The sequence below is a fragment of the Motacilla alba genome, chromosome 8 (assembly GCF_015832195.1).
Source record: "Motacilla alba alba isolate MOTALB_02 chromosome 8, Motacilla_alba_V1.0_pri, whole genome shotgun sequence".
Taxonomy (NCBI): Eukaryota; Metazoa; Chordata; class Aves; order Passeriformes; family Motacillidae; genus Motacilla; species Motacilla alba.
Genome location: NC_052023.1, coordinates 10,078,330 through 10,099,950, shown reverse-complemented (window position 1 = coordinate 10,099,950; position 21,621 = coordinate 10,078,330). Strand labels below are relative to the sequence as shown.

General features: G+C 49.7%; 1 protein-coding gene across 2 annotated transcripts in view; it reads right to left on the bottom strand.

The window, feature by feature from the left end:
* The window catches only part of ERI3 (ERI1 exoribonuclease family member 3), a 129,706-nt gene that overhangs the window by 29,672 nt on the left and 78,413 nt on the right, over nucleotides 1-21,621 (bottom strand). For both annotated transcript variants that reach the window (XM_038145157.1, XM_038145156.1), the window contains exon 7: nucleotides 6,491-6,590. In XM_038145157.1, coding sequence (XP_038001085.1) covers nucleotides 6,491-6,590 — 100 coding nt within the window. The remainder of the gene's footprint in view (nucleotides 1-6,490; nucleotides 6,591-21,621) is intronic.

Here is a 21,621-nt window from a genome sequence, read left to right as displayed (position 1 = left end):
CTTTGTTAACTGCAGGAAACAGCTGAAAGACCTTGAGTTTCCCATTGTAGCATGTATGGGAACAGAGCTGCAGTGATCAGAACATACCCCCTGCTGCTCCAGGGGAAAAAGGGAGAGCAGAATCCTTTCTAAAAAGGGTTTACGATTAGAAGAGTGTTCTGTCACTCTGGCGCGCAGTAATCCACTGCGCCACCAAGTCCCTTCAGAGAGATGTCGAAAACTTAAATGACTGAAAGCAAAAGAGCCCCGGCTCAGGTTCCCAGGCAGCCAGACATCCTAATTATCTTTAGATCCACTCCCACATGGAGGGGAGAGAGCACACAAGAGTAAAAAAAAAAAAAAATAAAAAAAAGGAGAAAGAAAAGAAAAAGAAAGAGGAAAAAAAAAGACTGTCACATTGCTTTTTTCTTTTTTTAAAAGCTTGTCTCTGCTCACTGCTTTTCCAGCTGTGACACCTCTCACGGTAGTTAATTAGAATCATGTCACCGCGTTAATGTGCTCTGACTGGACTCTGACAGTTGCTTGTCCTCTAACCAGCTGCCCCGGCCAGCCCTCCCTCCCCGCCGCTCCCCAGGGATTTGGGGCCCGGTGCTCGCAGCAGGACCCGTCACCACCCGCCAGCCGCGCTGTCCCTGTGCCCATGGCCCAGCGGGTACCCCGGAGTGGCTGTGCCGGTCCCCGCGCCCTGCCTGGGTACCGGGACACGCCGCCTGGCTGCGACACCCGGCACGCAGCCGCTCCACCTGTTCTGGATCTGCCTGACCTTTATGAGTGCTAATTTAAAATGACACTGCTCATTTGGTGACATTTCTGTTGATTTTTACTTAAGTCTCTTTTAATTATTTTATTCAGAGTCCTTCCCCTTCTGCCTTGAGCAGGGGCCACTGTGTGCAGGGCAGTGCCCCATTCCACAGGAGCGAGCCCCGTTCTCAGCTCTCCCTCTCAGGATCCCTCAGCAGAAGGATGGTGCTGTGCAAGTGTCGCCTCTGCTGAGAAGCAAAGAACTGAAAAAGAATGGGGAATGCCTGCTCTGGGGGAGCACAAGGTTCTCTGGGGCTTGTCCCACACCCCTGGGATGGACCAGGATGGTGGGACTGGCTCTGCCACATGGGGTGAGATGAAATGTAGTCAAAAACATGAAAGGAAGTTTCACAAAATGCTGTCCACCTCCTTGTTCCCCCTGCCCTGATGCAGAGGTGGCAGGTGGGTACCAAAGATGACAGAGGATCCCACAGATACGGGGAGAGGCAGGAAGGATAGGATAGGAAAGGAAAACAGGGAAGAGTGAGAGCAGGTGGAAATAAAGCCAGCAAACTGCCAGGACCACACACCTCCAGCCCCTTGCAGGGTGAGGCACAGCCTCATCCGCCCCTGCCGAGCTCCAGGGGGGAGAGCTGGCGCTGACAGCCCAAGGCCCCATTACGGTGGGTGGCCCGTCACCTGCCACCGCGCTTGGCGAGCGCGGCCCTCGCCACCCTCTCCTGCAGTGTCGGCGCGGGGAGCAGCCCAGCACCAGCGAGACACAGCGGCAGAGCGAGGGATGGCTGCGCCGGGCAGGAGGCACCCTGGCAGGCGCTGCCCCGGCTCCCCACAGCGGTGGCAGCTCGAGGTAGTTAATTAGAATCGTGTCACTAAGTAAATGCGCTCTGACTGGACTCTGACAGACGCTCACCTATGACATTGGGGGCCAGGAGACAATCCACATCAAACTACTGCAGTGTGACCCTTTTAACACAAAGAGTAAACTCACTGCACATCAAGTTGAAGCTCATTAAAACTGTCTACTCTGCGAGCATCCCATTAACCTCACTGTTAAAAACACGCAATTCCTCTTCTTCTTTCTGAGGCCTAATTAATGCTCTGGATCAGGAACAATATCACACCCTAACCTTCCGAGATTTCCAATCAGTAAATGAAAAGAGAGAGATGGAGCCAGGAAGGCACGGTGGCTTGCTGGGTCGCTCACCGCACGGGCTGCTGGCCTGCCCACGCAGGTGGGGCTGTTCTGTTTGGCACAGGCAGAGATTCCCCCAGAGGGAGCATGGCACCGCCCCGGCAAGGGAACTGTGGAACAGAGAAGATGGTGAAGCCGTCTGTGCAGAGGCTCAGAGCTCACAGGGTTATGACAGCTGGTGTAAAACAGCCCAGTGAGGGCACCATGTCAAGACGGGTGCTACTATGGGACCAGATCTCCGGGTGGAGGGTTCACTGGCAAGAGACACAGCAGCCTAGTTACTGTCTTTCCCCTAAAAAGAAAAATAAAAACCAAACAAACCCCAAATCAGATATTTACATCTAAATCTAAAATCACAATAATGTCTGTGCTAAATCCTAAACTTTAAAGATTCAATTACATTCAATTAGATTCAAAAAAGATCAGTAGCAAGGAGTAATGTCATATTTTAAAGACAGACAATGCACTGGAGAGGGAAGCAGAGCTGACAAATGAGAATAAAACTTTCCCAGTAGGAGCTGCTACTTTTGCAGTTTTGGAAATTTTTTGCTGGTTTTGGTGTATTTTCAGTTCAAGAACTGGCTAGTTCAGAGCTGAGAAACAACAAAGGATTGAAAATAAAAAAAGTTTGTCTCTTATTTTTCCATAATAAGTGAAGACAAACAAACCAATGAACTAAGGTGAGAGAGGATGAGATTTACTCATTCTAATACCTTGAAAGGCTGGTTCCAGAAACACTCCTCCAGCTCACTGATCACTTCTTGCTTTGGTTTCATGTACTAAGGTTTATTTTACCTAAAAAGTATTCTGAAATTTACATTTCCTTCTGTAGTGAATATTTGCGAGGGAAAGAGGATTTTCTTAATAAAATCAATTCAAACTACTGCTGAGGTACTTTAGCATGGCATTACAGTTTTCATCCAAAAGAGCAATCATGAGTAATAATTTAATCACCAACACTTCAAGAACAAACAGTAATTCACCGTTTTTCTAATGTAAAAAATATTTAAAAACTAAGACTGAAGGCATATTATGTTACATAATCAATCAAAATAAATGTAGCAAAAATAGAGTATTGGATGAGTAAAAGAATAACCAGATTTAACAACTGGGCAGTAGTAAGGAAAGCTGCACTTGGTTTGAGAGGTGCTGTTCAGTAAAATTTGACCTTTTTTTTCCAGGGAAACACATTAAAAAAAATCAAAACTAGAAGAAAATCAATTACTGAATGTAGGGGATCTGCTGTCTGATTTAAATCACAACTAAAACCTGAGATTTTAATCCTTCTGATTTGTATGAGTCTCTGACTCCCAGCAGAGAGAGCCCAACACAGGTACCCAGCTCCACTGGTGTGGAGCCTGTGAATGCTGGTCTTTGCGTGCAAGTGCCAAGACTCCCATTAAAAGCTGCAGCTTGTTTTTGGCAAGCACCACCTCAAACACATGTGTTAAGAATGGCAATGTCCCCATATATGTAAGACTGAGTAACTTCTTGGCAAGACTCAGCTTCATTTTGCTGAGGGCCAAGAAAACAGCAGACAAAGAGAAGTTTCTCACCCCAAGATTCTACAGCCCACTCTGGAGCTGACACATGTCTAACCTGTGTTAGAGAAGAGATGGAAATTGCATAAAAATATCATCTCTAGTCTCCAGGGACACATTCAGCCTAGAAGGAATCCTTAGAGCTGAAACATCAACCTGGGAAAGGGCATGAAAGAGCAGACTTCATACTCCTTTTACTCCTTTCTGATCTCCCAAGGAATTCCTGCATCCTCACCCTCTGGAGCAGGACTTTTCTATCTCCTTATCCTGATATATTTACATTTTCCCCCTTCCTTTGCCTTTTCCCTCTCAAGAACACAATGGCACCTGACCTGCACCCATCCCACCTGACCTGCACCATCCCACCCAAGGCAGCTGTATTTGCAGTGTATGCAGATACATTTTGGTGTATTTGGGAACACAAATCACTCTTCTAACCCCTCAATAAGCTTTGCAGCTCACTTGCTCATGAATAGAAACCAGACAAAAGCTACAGCATGAGCTCTGTGCAGCAGCTTGCTGTATGTGCAGCTGAGTGTTCCAGGGGATGTAGGGAGACTCCAGTGTGCTCCAGCACGAGCCCATCCTGCCTGTATCCACTGGATGCTAAAGGTGGTTCCCATCCAGAATCTGGCCTTGGCCCTGCAGGGTGTCAAGCACCCTGAACTCTGCAGATATTGAACACGATGAAGGAAAGAAGATGAAGCATAGAGCAGGACTGGTCCCAGAGCATGCTAAGTGCAGGGATTTGGAACCTGCTGAGACAGTGAAACAGAGAGTGATTTGAAAACAAAGCAATACAGAATCCATCAGGCAAGACGGCAAAATTCCTTGCAAATTGTTTGCAAAAACAAGTGGCTATCCACTGCAATTTTTCTGTCAGATTTGAAGGGAAACATCCGTGTTGTGCATTCCTGCGTAAGTGTGATGAGGCTCCCCAGACTGCCAGGAAAGGAGCTGCACAGACACTCTTACACTTCATGCTACCTGTGAAACTGGTGAGACTGGCTATCAAATCTCCTTGCTGCTCCCTTCTCAGTCCTCTTTGGTTTGCAGATTTTTGGCCATCAGTGACCCATGAGGGTCATGAAAATCAGAGGCTGACCTCCCCGTTAGATGACCCAGGAAGCCTCCTCTCAGCTCTCTAACATTCCCGCAACACAGCTGCACCCCAGGGCTGAGCACAAAGAGGAGAGAGGCTCTAGATGGCATGGGACCATCCCCAGATCCACAGCCAGCTCCTTGTTTCACTGTGGGCAGCGAGAGGCTGGCAGTCCTTTATTCAGCTGAGAAGTAGGGCTGTGTTGGGATCAAGGCTTCCCACAGTCAGAGAGGGAGAGGAAGGGCAGCCCTGAGCAGGTAAAGGGATGGATGGCTCCTCCCAACCCTGATGCACGGGCAGTCAAAAACATGAAGAAGAGAGAGGTTAGGGAAAGGCAGGTTCATTGGGATGGAGTGCTGCAAGAAGGGAGCTTGGGTGCTGGGCCTTGCTGGCTCACCCTGTACTGGCAGAACTCCTCCACAGAGGGAGTTTGACTAAACTCTCCTAAAGGACTGGAATGGGGAGGGACATAAACAGCAAATCCCTGAACTCTGTCAGGCAGAGGATTCACACCTGTGCAAGACAACAGTACTGAGATAAAGGGGCAGAAACCAACAGCAGCCAAATGATACTCCAGAGAATGGGGACACTTTGTTGGAGTGAGGGATGACAGCAACAAGAGAGCTCATCACACAAATAAAATGAGGCAGAAACCAACTCTGCATCTACTAGGAAACCCCAGAAAAAGCCCAAGTCCCCAGAGCAAGACATGCACACACAACTCCTGCAGTTCCTGCTCCCTCCCCATGATCCTCCCAACATGGCACACAAACCTGCTCCCAGGCAGGGAAGCAAATTTTAATGCTACCTCTGTCAATAATGCAACCAGATCCATAGTTCAAAAGGACCCTGCTAATTAAAAGCTGGTGAGCTTTAAATAATTCATCTCCTTAACTTGGATTGATTGGAGAGTTTAATGGTTAGAGTCTTGAAACAATATTAAACAGCCTCTTCAAGGCCCAGGTAGCCAGTGACTTTTCCAAGTAAATCTTACCTCCTTGCAAACTTTAATGCTCAAAAGTCACTGTGGATGAAGGGCTGGGAGGCAGAGAAAATACCTGACCACTGGTCTCCAAGAGGTGATCTACTGCTCCACAGAGAAACAAGACAGACAAGAGTGATGCAGCCCTGAGTCACAGCTCTGTCTATAGCCCAGTAAATCTGAGCTCCTGCCTGTACCACAGCCTGCTGCTGTACCAGCTCTGCATCCCCAGTGCTAAGCAGCAGGCAGATATACGGCCTCAGTGTCCTGGGCCAGGTCTCCCTCATATCATTTTGATCCCTGGTGCAGAGGAGTTGGGGGATACATGGAACTCTGCATTTATCTCAGAGCACTGTTGATCACTTTATCTTGGAGCATGCTGCAGGACCACAAAACTCATCATATGTGTTAAAAAAAACAGGACAATGACTCAGTTCTCCAGCTGGGATCATGCATCTTCACTCTGGAGTGTGTTTCCAGCCAGCTCCCAAGCCAGGCAGCACATCCTCCGTTCCAAGGACTGCAGCATCCAGAGCAACTGGAGGACTGGTCTAACAGGGAGAGCATCCCACCCAGCCTGGGGACCCTTGTGCTGTGCTCCAGGCACCTAGTGCTGACCACATCCAACCCTAACCAAGCACTGCTAGTGCAGTCTAGGAGAGAAGCAGCTCCCCAGCCAGAGGGACACGCAGGTATCTCTGGCACACCATCATGTGCAAGGGACAGAGAAGTCATCCGTGTGCCCATTCTGCCCTGACACATCTTCATCTCTTCCACCAGCTGGGGACTCTTCAGCCCTTTGGCTTGTTCTCAGCACCTCAGACTGGACAATCTCTTAGAGCTGAGGCATGTCCCACGCACTCGGAGTGGCGGCTGTGGAGATGGAAATGGCGCGGGGCAGCATCACTCACCTATCCCGCTGTGAGGCCTCCCTATGTGCTGTAGGTTCAGTCCTTTGTTCATGTCTAAGAGCCCGTTCTTTGGCCAACTCCCCATGGCAAAGCTGTACGCCTGGAAGAGAGAAGCAGAGGGTCAGACATAGCCCATGATGCAGGCATGATCTGTACTTGCCCAGGTCTGACTGCTCCTGGGGCTGGAGTGGGTCTGTGTTAAGGGGCTGGTGTGTGTCTGTGCTCACCGTGTTCAGTGTGGACCTGCACATAACCCTCAAAGCTGCTCTTCTGTTATTGCCCACACAAAGTGCTCTCACCCTGCCCTGTCCCACCTGGTTCTCCTTAGAGGTATTCAGAGCCTCTGGTGGTATCCTGTACACATGAAACCCTTGTGATGGAGGGATTTGCATCACCCAAGGCCACCTTTGCCATGCAGTGGGGAGCAAGACAGGGGCTATAAGCTCATCCCCTACGTCCCTTAGTTGCTCCAAAACCATCCACCCACTCCTGCCTTAACAGGGTCACCAACCGGGGTCAGGGGGTTTGGAAAGGGGTGTTCATTCCCAGGCTGGCCTGACCAGCAGGCCCCTTCTCTTCTGGCAAGCATAGCCCTCCCAGCTCCCTCTCCTTTCCACCCCCAAGCCCCATTTGCCTCGGTTCCCTCCATCACTGGGACAAATTCTACTGGGAGCCAGCACTGTTCACCCCACTGCACAGAGCCGGCAGCATGGCCGGAGGGAGCCTGCTTCACACCCACGGCATCCCCTGGCAGGGTTTCCAGAAGGAGCCAAGCAGCTGGGAGCCCAAGCAGCACAAAAACCCACCGGACAAGGCAAACATAAAAGCAGCCAGGCCTCCATGTCACACGCACGGCTGTAATTACAGCCTGACAGCCACGTATCTTCTTCATCTTGAGGAATTAAGCTCAGAATGCATTGTGAGCAGTAAGAAGGGTGCGTGGGCTTAGCGTCGCTCATGCTGGCGCTATCTTTGCTGCCGTGAGGGCCATTGTCCCCAGATGAGATCAGGTCAATCTAGCAGCCCCTATCTCCCTCCTGCAGCGGGGGATCATCGCTAACCTCAGCCACAGTGTGGCAGGCATTGCTGACACCCTCCGCAGGCTGCAAATGCCAGGGAGATGCTCTCTGCAGCAGGAATGGGGACGGACTGGGTGACCAGAGCTGAGAGAGGTGTCCCCCACCAGCCCACCAGCCACCTGCCTGCTGCTGGGACCTCCTGCCAGCCCCTCTTTCCTGCTACCTGCTGCTCTGTTTAGAGCAGGCAGGTCCAGCACCTGCGCAGCCCCTTCTGCTGGCAGACCCCCAGGAGCACGGGGCTTGGGGGAGTTAATTTATTAGTGGCCCATGTAGCCATTCATGCTGCTTTGTTACTCCTGCCTTAGCAAAACAGAGGGCTCCACAGATAATTAATAGACAGCATTGCTAATCCTGTTGGGAGATGATTAGCAATTAAAACTCCTAATTAAGTCTATGCATAATTCACTGAAATTACACTTTGTGTACACAACGGGGAGATTTCCTTCGCCTTCTGAGCTCGACAAACATGCTCTGGTATGTTCCCTGCCACGATCAGGATGCAGGCCAGCCAGCCATGGGGTGGGGGGAGCCCGAGGTTGGGGTGCAGGATGGGACCCTGCCACCCAGCTTCAGGGTGGCAGAAGTGGTTCCACATGTTGTTCCCTCTCCTGGACTCCATCTCACAGAGCAAACCCAGGCAGAGCATAGGAAAGCTCCCATGCTCAGCTCCAGTGGATCGACAGCAGTGGGGGCCATCCCTGGGGAAGCAGTATCCCTGGATGGGGAAGGACCAGAAGTGTCCCTGCCCAGGGAGCTACCATATCACAGGCTGCCTTCCCAGCCCAGACATCCCTTGGACTCTGGCCAAAAGCAACTGAGGTAGCACAGAGGGATGCTGTCAGGATCCCGGGAAAGCCATGGGGACAGCTTTGGAAAGCTCCTGGCAGCTGGGTGCTACTGCCAGGCTCAGCCTGCCTCCCCTGGCTCTGCAGCAGCAGCAGCAGGGAGCTGGCAGCACGTGCCCCAGCCCCCGGATCAGCACCGGGCCCATCTCTGCATCGCGTTCTGCTTTCCTGATCAAGGTCATTCGGTACAGCCGCAATACCTGAGCAAACTACCTAAGCAGCTGGGGTGGAAGTTGGCCTGACCACTGAAGGTCAAGTGTGCACTTATGCATATTCAAAGCTGCCTGCAGGATCGATCGGGTTTTAATTGTTTTTCCTGGGGTTTTGGAAGGAAGTGCCAGGGGCATTGATCAGTCCCAGACAAGGCTGCTCACACTCCGGGGCTGGCAGGGACCATCACTGCTGCAGGCACAGGCAAGTGCAAGCAGCGATGATGAAGGGATGAAGGCAGGGGAGAGGTCAGCCACTGCTGGCCGAGAGGAGGAGCCACTGCTGGGCTGCGCTGGAAAATAAAGTTTTTTAATTAAAAGTGGCAATTCTGAGCCGCCTGCTGGCAGCAGCCACACAATCAAGAGCAAGGAGCTTTGCTGTTTAATATTTAAAGACAACGTTTAATCTTTAAACAGGAAAGTTCTTCCTCTGACTGTTAAAGTGAGGCAGAAAGCGCTGGTGGCACCTCAACACCAGGGGTACTCAGCCTGCAGGGGTGGCTGTGGCTGCTGGCTCACTGGAGCTGCTGGGACACTGGTGTCAACCCCTTTCCTGCCAGCTCTGTGACCACACAGCCACCAGCAGTGGCGCAGACCCCCATCCCTTCAATGCTTATCCCTGTGGCAAATTGTGAGACACAAGTCTGAGATGCCCCTGGTTCACTTGCCAGCCAAAGGATTTTCTAAAAAGCCATGAAACCCTTCCTGTGAGGAAATGGCACTACTTTGAACCTCCCTCTGGCTCAGTCTTTGTGTTGCAGAGACTGGGCTGCTCCCTTTTAGGTCAGATGCTGAAGCAGGGCCAAGACCCTGTGTTTTTAAATTTTTATCTGCATTTTAATTGATAAAAATGCAGGCATCTTTTAGAAAAGCTATTTTTAAATGATTCTGACCAAAATTCCAATTTAGAGAGAAACTCAGTGTTTGTGATCTGCTTAAAAACCACTTAAACAATTTTTACAGAATAATTTTCAAGCAGCCTGAATACAATTTTTTCATTCATACCATCTCCTAGGAAGGTTTTCCTTTTTTCCTGATTTTGTTTGTAATCCTATGAAGGCTACATTTACCTCCCTGCCAATGCTGCTCCGAAGTCAGATGATTATTAATTATATTTATTTACTTATGCAATCCCATAGGCATACACAGCAGTTCACAGACAAATACCGCCCTGGGTCCCTGATGGAGGGATCTCGAATCAAAGGTAAGCAGATATTCCTGTGATAAATGTGAGCTAATAGCAGCAGGAGATTAGGAACATACTGTGTTTCCATGCATAGAGCAAGCACCACGGATAATCCACACCTTGTTAAACAAGTGCTGGTGTGGGGAGGTAGGTCATTAGGTAACCTGCAGCCCACATATCCTGCAGAAAATCCAAAAACCAGAAGTGGGGATAAAACATGGGGCATGGAGATGATGCATGCACAGAATCACAGTATCTGAGGCTGGCTTTATAACAGAGCAAAAAAAGGTCTGAAACCAACCTCCTGTTGTACCAGGTCACAAACCTTCCCAGTAACTATGACACATCTGCCTCAGATGGCAAAGAGACTGAAACAAGAGCTCTGTCCCCTGTTTCTGACAGCACTGGGGTACAAAGATGGTCCCCTGTGCTGGGACAGAGGGCATGCCAGTGAGGCTGGGCAATCCCATGGTGCTGGTTGCTTGTGCAGTTTGGCACCGAGTTTGGCTCACCCGCCCTTGCTGCGATCCCAGTGCACATCAGCGCCCATCCCCTGCAACGCTGGGGCCGGCAAGGCGACAGCACCAACACAGTCGGGTCCTGATGTGCTGCTCTCTGGAGTTTGTCTAGGCTGCACACCATGGATTATAAGCAGCACAGCTGCAGAGAAGATGTTCCAGGGGGTCAGAAAATTCCCAGAACTGGAACCTGTCAAGCTGATGTATTGATCTAAGTGGACTGAATAATGCTCCATCATTTATTTATGGGAAGTGCCCAGCACACTTCACAAAAACTGGTGTTCAGCAGTCAAATTAAGGCAAAATTAAACACCCCACAGCATATAAACAGGCACCTGTTCAGAAGTCAGAATAAGGGAGCCCCACAAATCTTCCCCACATGCAGAGGGAGGAGCAGAGCTGGTCCTCACAGAGCTGCTGGAGCTCTGCTAGGGCAAATCGCTGATGTTGGCAGAGCCAGCCTTGTTCTTTCCACATGTGTCCAGGCTGTGACCTGCTGGCCAGCTCCTGGCCCCTCTGCCCTCCCCTACAGCTGCTGGCATTGCATCACCCTGGATGCTTTAGGGTGGAAGGGCAGGAGGGAAGAGGACCTTTGTGCTTTGCAATGGCATGAGCATGTTCACAAACCATGGCTGCAAGAACTGCCAGGACCGGCACAGTGTCCTGCCCTGACCAGCTGGGAAACTCTGTCATTTTATTTTACATGTCCTACCAAGAGGTTTTAAATGCTATGTTTCATCTGGTAATTGTAATTTTAATATTAATACAGACACTTCCAGGCAGGGAGAAAATATTTCCTTTCAGAAAAAATCCTCCCAGGAGCAAAGGGGCTTAAGCAGTCTGAGAAGATGCTGAAGAGTGGGTACCAAGGAATAAGAAAAGTGGTGGGTTTTGCTAAAAATCTCCATTAAGAATTTCAAAAAGACACATGAAATATACATGGTTTTAAATACACAGAAAGAAGGTGTGAGAACTCCCAGCTGCCCTTAGCTTAGGCAAGCAGCAGGTACCAGCTGTGCTCCCCCAGGATCAGGATGGGCACAGCTGCCTGCTGATTGAAGGTGAACCCCCTGACATTTCTGCAACGGAGAAAATGTCTTTGGAACAGCAAAATCATCTTCCTCCTCCTGTCATGTCAACTGTGCACTGCATCCACCCAAAAAAAGCATTTCCCATCTAACTGCCCTTATTCCACTGCTGCCACAATGAGGTGTCAAGATTTTATATTACCGCATATGGTGGGAAGAAAAAAGAGGTCATGTCTATGACTAAGTGGGCTTTTAAACATGGTTTGAAATGCTTTTAGTGACGGTAAGATTTTGGGGCTGGGACTGTCTTGCAGGACATCCCTGAACAGCACCTAGGACACTGGAGGTTCCAGAGTGTTCCCATTTTAATTGCATGCCAGTCCAGGAATGGCAGGTGGACATTTCTTGCTGGGGTTTCTTGCCATGCAAATTTACCAGCACGATATGAAGCAAATGGAACACCACTGAGGCGCTGACCCCACCGCCAAATCATTTAGTTGGAGGCTCCTGAACAGGGCTGAATGCAATTAAAGAAGAGTCAGGTAATGAATAAGCTCGCCAAGCCACAGCTGACAACAGCAGAACTCCTCTGTCGCAGGGAAGGCACAGACGAAAGCTTGCCTGGCAGGATGGAGGCACGGAGCCTGGGATGGCTCCGGCAGCGCTGGAGCCTGCTACCCTCGCTGGCTGTCAGCAGGCAGGAGCTAAGCCCAGGTGTAACGTGTTCCTTTTAAGCAGTTTAGTCAGAAGTGTTGCCACATTCACAGCTTTTCAAGTATTTTTAAATCACTTACAAAAGCGGGATTAAATGATCAGGAATTCCATTTAATAGGACAAATAAAGAAATAACAATCTACTCCATCAGCCCTGTGAAAGGCAGGTTTGATTTAAGAAGAAAATAAATAAAAAAATAAGTATAAAAGAGGGAGACAAAAAAGGAAAGGGAGGTGGAAAAAAAGGATAATGTGTGTTTACTCAAGCAAAGAAAAAAATATTTAAGTGATGTAGGGGAGAAGATTGCGGTAACTAGTGAAGAATAACATCGTCTGCTTTGCTGTCAAATCACACAAGAATTTCAGTAATAGATTCTCATTCTGACACTCAATTCAATTCGAAGGTGATCCTGCTTTATCCCAACACATCAAATATTAAACACTCGTATTAGCCAGGGTGCCGTCGCCTTTCCCGGCTTAGACGCGGCAGGAAGCTTTTCCCCCTACTTTCTCTCACTCGCTATAATATTCTCAATGTTATCTAAACATGCCTTCATACACTGGGGTTCCTTATCAATCCCATTTGGGGAGGGAGGGGGGGTGTACTTAAAACGGTATTAGTTTGGGGGGCTTTTATTATTATTATTTCCAAAGCTTTTCAATTTTGTGTGGAAAAAGCTTAGAAAAAAGAGGTGGAGGGAGGGGAGGCGGCGAGAGACGGAGAGGGAGCGCGGGAGCGAGAGAAAGTATAAAAAAGGGAAAAGCAGCCAGCAGCTCTTGTTTGACTGATGCCTTTCAACAAGGGCAGTCTAGCTTGTCAAAGCCTGGGCTCGAGATGAATTGGCATATCTATTCAGCCTGCCTCTGGATGTCATGCAATACAGTTTCATATTCCCAGATAAGGCACGATAAGCAATTGCTGCCCTGACACCAACTCCATCCATCCCTGCCTTTCTGTCCACGCACATTAGAGATCTCAGCTGCACCACTAACAAGAGGCATTTAATTTTTACAAACACAGTGGTGAGAGGGGCCTCCAGACTGACCAGGTACAGCATCAACACCACTTATGTTTAATTAGTTTCTCTCAGTGCACTGAGAACACTCATGAGTGGTACAGGGTGCACAAAAACAACTTTTGCCAAATGTAGGACCTGTGAGCCTAAGCCTTGAATTACACATCTGTGCCAATCATTACTGGGTGGGGGTGACAAAAGCATTTTGTCCTTTGCCAAATACATCTGCAGTGCCACTGCAGGACATGGTTTGGCTGGGGTTTGGACATGGGAGGATGCTGGGGAAGAAGTGAGCAGTGCCCTTTCCCAGGGAATATCCCTCTCCAGAGCACAAACCCTCCGAGAGCTGTGGGGGGAAGGAGAGCAGCTGACACACTGAAAAAGAGACACCATGCATGAGGTCTGGCCCCACTTGAGTGGAAGTAAGGGAAAATTGGAAATTCCTGTCAGTGAGAGAATGAGATCTGGACAAAGTCCTCTAAGATGCTGAGGCTTTGCCTGGTACTCTGTCCTCTTCACACAAGGGCTTTCCACAGATCAGTACCACACAGCCAGCTTCCCTTGTGTCCTGGATGCAGGGAGCCTTTGGCAAGCCCAGCTGGTGTTCACTTCAGTCCATTTGCAAAGCTACTTGTTAGAAAAGAAACAACTTTATGCCTCACATCAAGGAGTAAATTAAACAAATAAAATTATGAAGTGTCTGTTTTTTGAAAGGTGAGCACTGACCACACAGGAGCTGCCTGGCTCTGCCCATCTTTGGGAAATGCTTTACAGAGGGTAAGGGGCACCCAGACCGTGGGAGGAGGACAGGTCCATTTTAAGGGAAGGCACAAGATGTCAGAGCAGATGCAGAGGATGCAGCGTAATTGAATGTGCTTTCTCCTCACTAAAATAACCAGTCCATGCTATCAGAGCTCTGTACATAGGACCTGTGCAAAAAGGAAACTGAGGCACGCTGTGATCTCTTGCCTTGCCTATTCCCATTCAAACACATCTGAGCAGCCTCATCCTGCTTGTGTCCTGGCAATATCTCAACTCAGCCACAGCTGTACAAATACACTGCTAAAACTCATCTGAACTTCAGGAGGGGCAGAAGGGACCTTGCAGCCACCAGGAGCCCCTCTCCAGGGTGCATTTGGATGCTGTGGTCCCATCAGGCAGCAGGAAGGTGTCCCTGCTGTTGTGAAGGTTTAGCATGTGCCCTGGCTTAGGCTGCAATAGAAACACGCTGGTGTGCCTGACTCCAGGGTGTCAAAGTGCCAAGCGGTTTAGGCTTCACATTTCCCTGTGTTTGAACAAGAGCAGTCTTTGCCTTGCTCCCAGGCTACGGATTATCCTGGATAAAATGTTCTCTACCGTTGTGTGCTCTGCGGCTGGAGACACACTAGGTTAATGCCGTGGAGATCTGGGTCAGAACCCTAGGTTTGGTCACAAGCAAAACAAAACTACAGGTCTGGGTTCCTGGAGGGCTGGGAAATAGAGCTGCAGTGTGCACAAGCCAGTGCTGGCCCAGGAGAGGGGACAAGCAGAGCCATAAACCACCAAGAAAGCAGCCCAAGGATGGGGGCTGCTAGCATGACCAGAGACCAGGATGACCAGGTCTGGGAGACACATGCCCAGTGTCCTTCCCAGGCACTGAAGTGGCAGGGCTGACTTCTCATGGTGTCCCTGTGTTCCTGGCGGCACTGCACGGTGACAGACCCAAGCTGGGCTATTCTGATGTATGCAACTGGCTCCCAGCACTAAGATACACAAGCAGCTCCCGATTAGTGCCTGAAAGGCAGAGACACATGACAATGGCAGACAGCTTCCAGGGAGTACCTACACGTGGCTGATTTACCCTCCCAGCCCTGGAAGGACAGGCTCACATCCTGCTGTGCTATCCCCTGACCACCCCAGCCCCTGTGGGGCCAATTCAAGCAGGAAAGCAGCACTAAGCCTTTCCCTACCGCAGCTTTGTGGCCAGCAGAGCGGGAAGCTGGGTGTGATACCAAGGAAAACCCACAAGCACACTTCATGGATGATTCACCACAGGCACAGAAGCCTCTCCATACAGACAGGAATGGATCAGTTCAATTCTGGCTGCTCCTGGGGAAACTGGGGGTTCACAGGGAGGGAGAAGATGCCTCTAACTATGCTGGAAAACACAAAAATGTTGTCACTGCCCCATAATCAGACCCAGCCTCAGCCCCTGTATACATGAAGACAGAAATGAGTATGATGGCCCCAGCATATACACCTTGCTACAGAACTGAGATGTCAGGGCAGCTGCAAGGAGGATACATCTCACCCTCCTTGGATTTAACTGGAGATGAACAACCACCAAAGAGAGCTGCATTTTTGCCATGTCACAATACAGGGGGTGATAGTATCCATCCATTACTCTTCTCTTTCCAGGGTCAGACCATGGCTGTGCTGCTCAGACCTCCCCACACACCCCTTTAATCTAACCCCAAGCCTTTCCCAAGCAAAGCTGGCACTGGGCTTGCTGTTAAAACCTTCAAGCCATTCAAGAGGGGGTATTTCCCCCCCTCAATTTCTATCTTTACAGACACACACGCTCGCCTCTCCCTCACTCGCTGTTTAATTTCCGTGTGAGAGGGAAGCAGGTGCCCGTGCTCCCGTGAGCTCTCCCTTCTCTAGGTTTTTTTTCCCTTTTTGGATCCTGCCCCATTAGTTTAGTGCCCAGCCATCTGCGACGTCTCCTGTAATGCTGTCCCCCTTGTGTACCAGGGAGCTTTTCCATTAGCGCCTTTAATATTCTGACACCTTAGCACAGGCTGCTATTACATTCAAACACTGATCGCCCTGTGAAATTACATCGCAGGGCTTGCTAAAATGGAATTGTGTATAATCAGGCTCCTCCATGCACTGTCAGTCCCATCACAAATACAACGTAAAGCAGGCTTATGGATGGGCTTAGCAGCTGCTACAAGTGTATTTTTTTTAATAGATGAAGTATCCCTTATTTAAAGCATTTCCTTAAGAAAAAAAAACAAAAAACAAACCAACAGTGAAAGACAAATCAAGAGCTGCTGCATTATGTTAACCATACCACTGGTCTCTTAAAACATGTTATTTAATAAAGTAGCTATCTGTTTATCTATAACTATATCAAACAGAGAAGGAGGGTGAGATAAAGATAGTTAAACAGACAGCCGAGGAGATATCTGCCACTGGGAAATAATAGCTAAATAAAAAGTACCATTATTTACTCCAGAGCAGGGAGGGGGAAGAACCAGCAATTTCCCCTCAGTGTTCCCAGCTTCTGGCTCATAGGGGCAGCCTGTGCCAGCCTGCACACACCCCAGTTCACCTTGCTCCAGCCCACTCATCTCCCCACTACTGCAAAGATAAATCTGTGGGGAAAAAACTCAACTCAGGACCCATGTACTGAGGGTGCAGTGCAGGAGGGGCAAGAGAGTGCAGGAGAGCCATTCTGCTGCCAGGAGCTGGCCTGGTGGGGCAGCCCCCCACTTCCACACAGACTGAGACCAGCTCAAATTAAGGTAAAAGCAAAGGCTCTGGGTGCATTTCTGTAGGAGAGACTAGCTTTTGTGTGGTCAGCAGACAAGAGACCAACTGCCCAGCTTATTTTATTTATTTTTTTTTTTTTTTAATTCTAGCTAAGGAAGTGATGGATTAGGACAAAGGTATTTCAGGGGGATGCAGGAACCGGCAGGGACACAGATGATGTGTCAGAGAAATGAGCTCTTGAGCTCCCCAGCTCAGAGTTCAAAACGCTGCCTCTTACCATGCCCTAAAGGTTATTCTGTCTGTCTGCTGTGAAATGCGACGGCACATCACCTGAAGGGAGATTTCCAGAGGCGCTGTGACCCTTCTGCTATCTCCTCCGAGAAGCCTCCGCAGGAATGATGAGATTGTAGCTCATTTCCACACACCTTGAAAGAGACGGGCTGGATCAAACGTGCTGAAAGCTGAAGCAACACATCCTTGGCAGGGAGTGTGCTCTTGCTGTAACAGGCTGGGAAACTGCGTCCACCCCACTGAAAGACCAAAGACATTACCTTTGATCCTAAGCCAGGATGGAAAAGCCAAAATATTGGCTCGTTTCACTGTGTGGGAACAGTTCTGCTTGGGAACCACAAAGTAAAAGCCAGTGACAGAACTGCTGCCCTTTGGAAAGGGACAATCTATTCCTGTGCAAAACACTACTTTGACTTTTTGACTCCAGTTTTCCCAGTGCAAAACAAAGCCATTTGTCCAGAGCAGACACACTGCTCCTTTGCACCACACACAGCACGTTTCAGCATATGGTGGTCTGGACATTTTTGGCAAGGATGCCTTTGGTGATGGTTCAGCTGCTGAGCACAAACATGCCAGATGGGGAAAATGGGACCATAGAGGGCAGAGACCCACGGACAGGTTACCAAGAGAAGAGCACAGGGGAGATAATGTACAACTGCACATCCATTCACAGTGCAGGTGCCAAACAACTGTCTGGCAGGTTCAACTGTCTGGTTTCCACTACCTGTCATTGCCAAGGTTAGGTGCTTGCAAGGCGGCAGCAAGGGAGGGATGCTGGGTGACCAGCATGTTCACATCTCAGTTTCATAATCTGTTTGGAAAACCCAGGCCCTGGAGGATGGAAAAGAAATCAGAGTTATCCTGCAAGACCTTCTCACCACTTCTCTCCTGCATGTCTTATCACACACCTCTCCCTCAGCTCACATCCTACAATCCCTTCCATTTTCATGTCCACCAGGTCAGGTCTTCTTGGGACAGATACATGACCTTCTCTAAAACACCACTGGCATAATGCAGAGAAACTGGTCCATAACAGACCAGAGGGGATGGAGATACCTGCCCTGTTCTTTCTTACTTCCTCCTCCCAGACAGCAAACACACAGCAGCAAAACCCAAGTTTTCATTGCAGAGCAACAATCTAACAGTTGTTCCAGTCTCTGAGTGCTGCTGCTGTGCAAGAATTGAAAAAACCAGAGTTTCTCTGCACTCCCACAAGATGCAAACTGCTCAAAGGAGAGGCAGCTGGAAGAACGAGAGAAAAGCAAGAAATACAATGCATGAGACATCAGGGAAAAGATCAATAAAGATTACTAGGGCAGCAGCCCATCCCCTGCCCGCATTGGAGGCTCTCATGGCTGCGGTAAAGGAACACCAAGGAAAGCTAACAAGGTGCTGCTGTGCCAGTGCCTAGGGATGATACCTGTCTAATCAAAGGTAGAGTTTACACTGGATCATCTAAGCATCAGCTCTTCCTCATGATTATTGACTCAGGTCAGGGTTAAGACTGAGGAGGTTAAAGCAGAGGCGACTCTGAGAGCTGTGATGGATGCAAACACCAGGCAAGCAGCCCAGCTAGCAGTGCCTGCTGGGGCACCAGTGACAAAATTGAGGTTTCCCAATTTCAATGGAAGAACAAACAGAAGGAAATGGTCTGAAGGGCTGGGCAACACATCGTGAGAGAATCAAGTTGGAGAGAGGTTACGAAAGCAAAGAATAAAGGGACCTGCAAGGAGAACATGCCAAGGTCCTGAGAAGAGGTTATTAAAGGAGACATGGAGGGGATGAACCACAAAAGCTACAGCCAGGCAGGAGTCTGGGGCAGGAATGGCTAACTGGGCTAGAAAGGGGGCACCAGCATCATGTTATAGTCCTGAGAAGGTGACAGAGAAGATCATGTCACAGTTGACAGAAATGAAGGGCTTTCGGTCCTCAAGAGCTCAACTCATGTCTTCCAAGAGAGCTTAAGGCACCTCCACAGCTCTTTGGTGCCATCAGGCTTCACTGACCTCCAGCCAGGCTGGGCCCCTGCAAGGACACAGGGAGCCACCTGCAGCCAGCCAAGCAGGGTCTCCTTACTGGGCAAGCTGGGACACTCTCTGGCTGTGGCTTTTAACCATGTCTGCAATTCACCTGTAAGGTGCTGGGAAGGGCTGTGACACCCAGACACGTGGATGGCCCTGGGTCCTGCTCCCTGTGAAGGCACCGTCACTGCTTGCCACTGCTGAGGCCCAGATTCTGTAGCATGGCTGGCTCTTTGCGGCCAGCGAGCCTGGGAAACGCTACAAGGATTTGCCTTTCTGCCTGCTGGTGATACAAGACTTGAGGAGCACGCCCCTGGATCTCTGCTCAACGTTACTGGGCATGTGTAGCAGAGGGATGGTCCCCATGCAGCCATGGCGCAGGAACAGAGCTGTGGGGTCATGGAATTCTCCTCCCACCCCCTCAGCACCCTTCAGCTGCCCTCTGAACCCATTCCTAACCTACGTGTGCTGTCTCAGCTCTGGCTGTGGCTGGTGGAAAGATGAGAAGCAAGTAGGACCAAATGTCCCCAGAGAAGAGCTGGTCTGCAGTTGGCTGTTGGAGGGCTGAGATGGGGTGAGTAGGTCCATGGGCTGCCCAGAAAGCACTTGGCTGTGGAACCATGGCAGGCAGCCTGCCCACTGCCAGTGTGCCAGCCAAGACTAAGAAGCTGGTACGAAACAAGGTGTCCCAATTAGTTTACCACTAATCTAATTAGATCTCCATGGGGAGGACTAGAGCTGGCAAAATGACACAGCTGCCTTCTTGACCAGACACTCAACCTCTCCTGCCGGCAGCATTTTATTTTTCAGATTTTTAACCCGCAGTACTGATTTTTGTCTGGCTCAGCAGAACCTGCCCTGCCTTGGGTCCTATTGCTTCTCACCAGCAAAGCACAATTACACGGGTACACAAACTGGCATTCAGTGATCACACACAGCATCCAAGCTCGCTGCTCCAGTGTCAGGAAACAGCTGCTGGGGCTGCAAATCAGAGGTATAAGGAGACATGGGGCACCAGAAGGCAGAGCTGATCAGGAGGACATGGCAGAGTACACCAGGTCCCTCTGACTCCCTCCCTGAATGACAGCAAGCCATGTAAGCCTGCCTGCCCTCCCCACTGCTGCCCCGCACCACCCCAGAGAGCTGGCAAACAAGCTTCAAACCAGACCGCTCCTTGTAATCGGAGTCAGTCAGTGTGTGTGTTACGCTTGAGTTGATGGCTGGTGTTAAATTCAATGCCTTGAGTATTGATTTCCTTGCACATCCCGGACTTTGTTAAAGGGTTAGCTGTGAACTGAGATCAAAGGGAGGTTAACTCGTTTCTTATAAGTGGTAAAGCAGACCTCTAGCAAACCGGGCACCAGGCCTCCTCCGCAGAGGATGCTCCATGCATGTTGTTAGCTACCCCAGCCACCTCAAAAGCCAGATAACGCCACAAAGCTGCCGCAAAGCAGGGAATAAAAATGATCCCAGCGACTCCCCATGGACCCCCAAGCTATTATGAGTGCACACTAGGGACAGACAGCATGGGTTAGCTCTTCTTCTCCCCAGACTGCCCCCCACCACAGGGAGCTGCTCCCCTTTCTTGGCCACAGAATAAAGGGGGGAAGCAAATCTTTGCTAGCTGCACCCCCAAAGAGGCTGCCCCTGGGAGGCTCCAGAGAGGAACAGAGCCCTCCCCAAGAAGACTGGGGTGTCCTAAAGCTATGGGTAGTAGAGAGGGAAGGCAAAGTTGCTGTTCCCCAAAGGACCACCTGGCAGAGACATGGCACCCTCCCTGCCACGGCCAGGTATAGAGGACAACTTGAGCCAACACTGCCATCAGCACCACCTCAACCTGTGTGGCAACATGCCTGCTCCATTTTACTTTACTCTCTTCTTGGCTTTCCCTGCCTCACATAAAGAAATTTTGGCACTGACAGCACCAAAATCAGCAGGTTTTGCCAAGGCAGTAAGAGTTAAGTACACAAATAACATGACACTAACAAGCTTTACCTTTGTAATTTTCAAGGGATGGAGGCAGGGAAAGAGGTGTAGGAGACAATCTGAAATTGTTATCGCTAGTATTAATGAATGCCCAGAGGCACCGAGCAAGAAGCATCCATTTCAGATGAACATCTGTCAACAGTAAGTGGTAAAATTTCAGAAGTAGCTAAGGTACTTCAAAGCCTGGATTGCACCAGCTTCCCAGGAGGCTTAAGCACCCAAGTAATTTCTAACAGTAGGGCCCTGGCCCCTAAGTCATCTGGTTACCAATGTTATTTCTCAACTCCTCTCCTCCAAGATCTACTTGCAGCACAGTACAGCCTTCCAGCAGCCACATTTTATTTCAGACATTCCCTGGGTTCCACTGGCACTGTACCTTCCACCCCAGGGTGGCAGCATGTCCAGTCCTCACCTCTCCCAGTAGCCAGAAAGCTTCAGTTGAAGAAATTACAGTGCAGTTTGCCCCCACACCCTAAAAATCTCAACCCAAAGCACCCAGCAATGCTGGTAGCATAATTCCCCCTGTCCTGCAGCATTGGTAGGGAAGAGGAACCCATCACAGCCCATCTTGGGGGTGAAATCCTCAGTGGGAGCTTCATTCCTCGGCACCTATAGTCACATTTAATTATGAGGTCCTCTGTATAGTGCTAAACAGGTAGTCCCCTGTCCCTTCTCCCCTCTCCCAAACTCCTGCCACCCAGCACTGCCCCAGCAGCCTATTTGTTTTTAAGTGAAAGGTTTATACCAAAGTGCTTAGGGAAT